Genomic DNA, 4,964 nt, shown 5'->3' on the forward strand with positions numbered 1-4,964 from the left:
CAGGTACCTGTCAGCCCGAGTATCCATTGTAATCCCTAACTATAACTCTTTTGTCTTGGTTATTCAATATATTGTAATATATATATGTATTGTCGGTGTAAAGATTCATATATAATCATTATATCATCTACCATTTATTTGTATTACATTTTTTGAAAAGTCAATGATAATTAAATATAAATGATAAATGATATAAACAATGTATAAAACTTTTATATTTTCATTACAGATATTTTTTCTCATTCAATATTCATCAAGGAGATATTGAGAGCACACATTCAATTTGATGGATATGCCATTACACTCAGGTGCTAACAAGGAAGCCTTATTAAACATCTTTGTTGCCTCATTGTTTAGCTTCAGCTGTAAGCGTTAATCCCACACCATCTTTAAATGAAACAGGATTAATTCTTAGAGTTTGAACCAATCTGGTGATATCCATAGATATGTCAGGTGGTGACTTCACACCTCGGTCAACCTGACAAATAAGAACAACTTGAATATCTCAGGGAAAGAAGATAAAATCGAGCAAGGATCGTCTCGAGTAAAAATGTAATCTTGTTATAAATAAAATGATAAAAATGTCATATAATGTTATTTTTGCTTTTGTTTATGACAGCACTATCTTCTCCAGTAATGGAGAGGGTCCTTACTCGATAAAATCATACCAGGCTAAAAAGTGCTCAAATGGCCATCAAGGAGAAACTTTGTGGCTAAACTTTTGATGGCCATGAATGAGGACATAGAGGATTTTGAACCTTTGATTGAAGAATAGTTAAAAGGTTAATAGTTATGTAAAAATGTAAATACACAGATGATGCAGCTATGCAAAGAAAGCATGTTACTGATCCCATGTCACAAAACCTTGTGCTAGAACAAAGTGCATTACGTACCGATGATGCAGAAACGGATTTGATTATTGACGTGTCATATCCTCTAAATTGCGCGACGGCCTCAGCCATTTGCACACGTGATAGTCTATCAGGTCCACCAGTATTAAGTAACAATTGTATTTGCTTGCCCTCTGTGACAAGAATTAGAAAAGCAAAATTCTTGAATACAAATTTAAGATGCCTCACCTTGAAGTGAAGTAAACAATAGAAGAAAGTAGAAGATGAGCATTTTAAAACAAAAAATCTGCAAGTCCCTAAGCAAATCATAATTATAAGAATAAGAGGCAACAATTGTAAAGTAATGCTGAAAATATACACAAGAATTGTAAGGAGTAATCTTCTCCAATAAAAGTTTTGAAGTTTTGAATTATGTTTTGCAACCTTAAAAAAGGTCCAATTGAAAATCATTAATCTCATGCCAAATCATTGTCATTCATATTTTTCCCCCTTTTGAAGAACATCAATACATAGCCTTTGGTAATAAAAGTGATATACCTGATATCCATTGGTTTGTTAATGCTAGTATGATATTCACTAGATCCTTAACATAAATTGGACAACGGAACTCATCATGAAAGAACTCCACTTTTTCTCCTTTAGCAAGGGCACCATCAATCCACTGCATCAAATAGATAGGGAGAATTAATAACAGATCAAGTAATCACAAATTCTCCCATATGCTTGTCTTTCCTGAGATCATGCCCTCAAATTTAAGTGGGTCCTAGAGCCTAGAGGAATTAGAAGAAGTAGAAGTAATAATTGAAAAATGAAGCAAAAACAAAAAATACAAAGAAAATCATAAAAGTAAAATAAAACATACAGAAAGCTACTAGGAGAAGGGATGAGAATCTATGAATGGTGGAAACTAGAAAGTTATTTTCTTAGTATGGCAGAATGAAAATCGGTGGGCCACATCCTTTCAAGGAAGAACTATCTTATTCATCATACAAGAAATAACAAAATTTACAAGTATCTGATTCTCTTTCTTTTGAGTTTCAGCAATCCAAATGCTGGAACCAATAGTTTGCCAATGAAGTTTATGATACAAAATCCACGTACTCCACACTCGCCTGAATAGGAAGGGATTTTGGAACAGGTGAGACTGTTTGCAGCCCATAGATGATACTGCTTCTCAAAATTGCATAGTTTGAGCAGTTATCTGAAATAAACTGCTCTGCTGCCACTTTAGTTTTTCCATACACATTTACAGGAACAACAATGTCGTCTTCCTTGTAAAAGGACTTCTCCCCTTCATAAACTGAAGAGAAGAAACATAAATTACAATCTTGCCAAAATTCGAAGTGTAAATGGATATGGATAACAAACACAATATATTAATTGAGTAAGAAAATCTCGCAACAAACATGATCCATTATATCTATATTACAAGAAAAGGATAAAAGAAAGAAATGTATGGTCGTACTATTTATCATCAAAATTTCCTTCTATTAACAATGACGATTGTAGTTTCTAGTTAGGAATGACAAATATTAGGAACAGAGAAAGATAGAGTAAGAGAGGAGTGAGAAAAAGCTCAAAAAGGTTATAAAATATATCTTCTAATTCACAACTGTTTTATAGCTCGATCTCCTTCACATTTATCTGTCACTATAATATCGGCTTACCTTGATCTGTGGAGAGATGAATGAGAAGTGTATTTTTTTCTTTAAAGCTTTGCAGCCATTGTACAAGAGACGATGGCACGTTGATAGCATGTGCAGCAGCAGGATCGATTTCACAGGCACGAGGCACTGAGACGGCAGCACAATTAACAACCACAACTGGCTGCCAGTAGAAAAACAACAGATTTGTCAGCCCATAAAACAAGTCATGATCCTGTTTTATACTCTTTGAAATGGTGACAAAAAAGACAAGTTACCTGGATTGGCCAAAAACCGATTGCATAAATGTATTCTAAATCTAAATCAATTTATAATGCTTTCTCTATTTCTTTACAAATTCACAATTCATTCAAGTACTATGTGCTAACATACTAGGTTTTAGTAGATAAATTGATAATATATCTTAAATGAACAATTCTCATGCTGGTAAACATTTAAATTTTATACAGAATCTGAAATGCATAAATTATACATGTTTGAAGCACCAACATTTCAATATTCTTCATGTATCAATATTCGATATGTATCCGATTCTGACACTCTCTAATACTTCATTGATATGTTTCCATGGTGTATTGGAATTATTTTTTTTAAAATATATAAATTATAAATCCGATATTTTCTAAATACTCTCTAATAGTAATACTCTTAAAATGTTTTTCCGATGCCTCTCCAGATATCCAAACTACCATGCAAAAGTATTTTAAGAGAGGGAGAGAGAGAGAAAAAAGCATAGCACACAATAAGTCAAGTAAAAGAGAGAAACATATATTCAATCAACAAACTGGAATTGTAGAGTGAAAAGACAAAGCAAGTGTAATGCATAGAGAATGAGGAAGAAATGCATCATGATGATCAAGGATTAAATGAGATCGATATTATTCCTATTTGTAGGGAACAAGTAATGACTTCTTATGACAATATAATTTTTATTTTGTATTTAGTATGGTCTTTATTTGGAATTTCAGAACAACCGTTATATGCTCATTATGTTTTATGAATTTTATGTACATATTTTATATGTGTATTCTGAACATATCACATCCTATATTTTTCGAGAATATGCGTATTGACTAATCCAATGCATCATATCCTTATTGGTGCTCATAGCTATTCCAATCCCCACAAATTCAAGGCAAGCACTTTCCTAATTAAGACACTGTATAAAGTCTACCTGTTAAAACCCATAAAAGCAAGTCACAAACATTTGCATTTTGGTTCAACATAAGTAATGAATCCAGCACATTGAAACAAAGATGGAGCAACATAAAGTTAAAAAAAGCCCTAACTTTAATCACAAAAACAATTTCCCAAAACCACCCATTAATCAAAATCATGTTATTTTTATTCTTACTAGTAAATTCTCACTCCAGTCCTCCAAAATGATAGTGTCCACAAATTGGTCCTTCCAAGTTTTTTATCACCAATTAAGCCTTAGAAAGATTTAAAATTTCACAACATTGGTCTTTCTAACACGAAGAACTTAATTGGTAAACTTTTTTATATATAACAAGGGTATCCCCTCATCCTATGGCTAAGGAGAACTAATCCCTTTTAAGGTAGGTGGTTACCCCTTCAAGGGTGGCTCACGGGAATCAAACCTTACATCATATTCCCTTCTTACTAATTGAAGTTTTACTCTACTCATTTCCCTTCTGAGACAATAAAACAGAACAAAAATGAAGAAACAATTTTACAATAATACAAACCTGACCAAATGCATTGGAAATGGCTTCAAAACCATTGCCAGTTTTCAAATCAAGTTGGAAAGCAAGCGAGCGAGGAATGGAATCGAGCAAAGGCTTGGGAGGAAGGTTAGAGTGATGGGTAAATGCAAGATCGTAAGGACTTATCCCATTACCATCAGCATAAAAGGCTTGTAATAGATGCTGACCCAAATACCCTGTGCCTCCCACTACAAGAACCTTATTCTTACTCATCTCTCTCTTATTTTCTTGTAATTTACAACTTTTGCAGTTTTGATTCATTTAACGTTGTTGAATTTTTTCTGATTTGGTTCCATTGTTTCTGTTTGTGTAACTTGGAATCAATAGCAGTGTTTCGGACAACTCATTAATGGCCGAAAGGGTGGTGTTCTATCAATTCAGAGTTAGAGCTCAGATTGGGCTTTCTGGCCCAGTAGCTTTTGATAAGGAAAAAAATTCGATAGGATTTTACAAGTACTTACAACAGCAAGATTTGTTTAATCGGATTATAAATAATTCATCTAACTTAAGTGTCAGTCAGTTTAAGTAACTTATTATATTGGAAAAAAAATATTACAATTGATAATATAATAATAATCTAAATAATAACTAACAATATAAACCTAAACTATAGATAAGGGGTCATAGCTATTATTGATAATTCGGTAAGGGGTCAGCCCGCGCACATTTATGGGGCGGGCAGGACATGATAAGCGTATTTATTTATCCGTCTTAGAATGTTC

The 4,964-nt window shown here is 33.1% G+C and overlaps 1 protein-coding gene across 2 annotated transcripts; it reads right to left on the minus strand.

The window, feature by feature from the left end:
- Nucleotides 1-231: 231 nt before the first annotated feature.
- On the minus strand, nucleotides 232-4,587 carry LOC109340899 (methionine adenosyltransferase 2 subunit beta). Of its 2 annotated transcripts, XM_019578668.1 has the most exons (7): nucleotides 4,225-4,587; nucleotides 2,519-2,678; nucleotides 1,964-2,151; nucleotides 1,389-1,512; nucleotides 894-1,024; nucleotides 320-478; nucleotides 255-289 (listed from the first exon to the last, which is right to left on the minus strand). In XM_019578668.1, the coding sequence occupies exons 1-6, from the start codon at nucleotides 4,501-4,503 to the stop codon at nucleotides 347-349; spliced, it is 1,014 nt and encodes a 337-aa protein (XP_019434213.1). In that variant the 5' UTR covers nucleotides 4,504-4,587; the 3' UTR covers nucleotides 255-289; nucleotides 320-346. The 2 variants fall into 2 exon arrangements, with proteins under 2 accessions (XP_019434212.1, XP_019434213.1); XM_019578667.1 differs by having other exon boundaries at nucleotides 232-478.
- Nucleotides 4,588-4,964: the final 377 nt, after the last annotated feature.

The sequence above is a fragment of the Lupinus angustifolius genome, unplaced genomic scaffold (genome assembly GCF_001865875.1).
Source record: "Lupinus angustifolius cultivar Tanjil unplaced genomic scaffold, LupAngTanjil_v1.0 Scaffold_284_19, whole genome shotgun sequence".
NCBI classification, from domain to species: Eukaryota; Viridiplantae; Streptophyta; class Magnoliopsida; order Fabales; family Fabaceae; genus Lupinus; species Lupinus angustifolius.

Excerpts from the sequence above, each read along its gene's own strand:
- LOC109340899 (XM_019578667.1), bottom strand. The coding sequence starts at position 4,503 with ATGAATCAAAACTGCAAAAGTTGTAAATTACAAGAAAATAAGAGAGAG. Across the intron at positions 1,513-1,963 it reads CAAAATCCCTTCCTATTCAG|TGGATTGATGGTGCCCTTGC; the intron begins GCGAGTGTGGAG and ends TATTTGATGCAG. Across the intron at positions 1,025-1,388 it reads AACAAACCAATGGATATCAG|AGGGCAAGCAAATACAATTG; the intron begins GTATATCACTTT and ends TTCTTGTCACAG.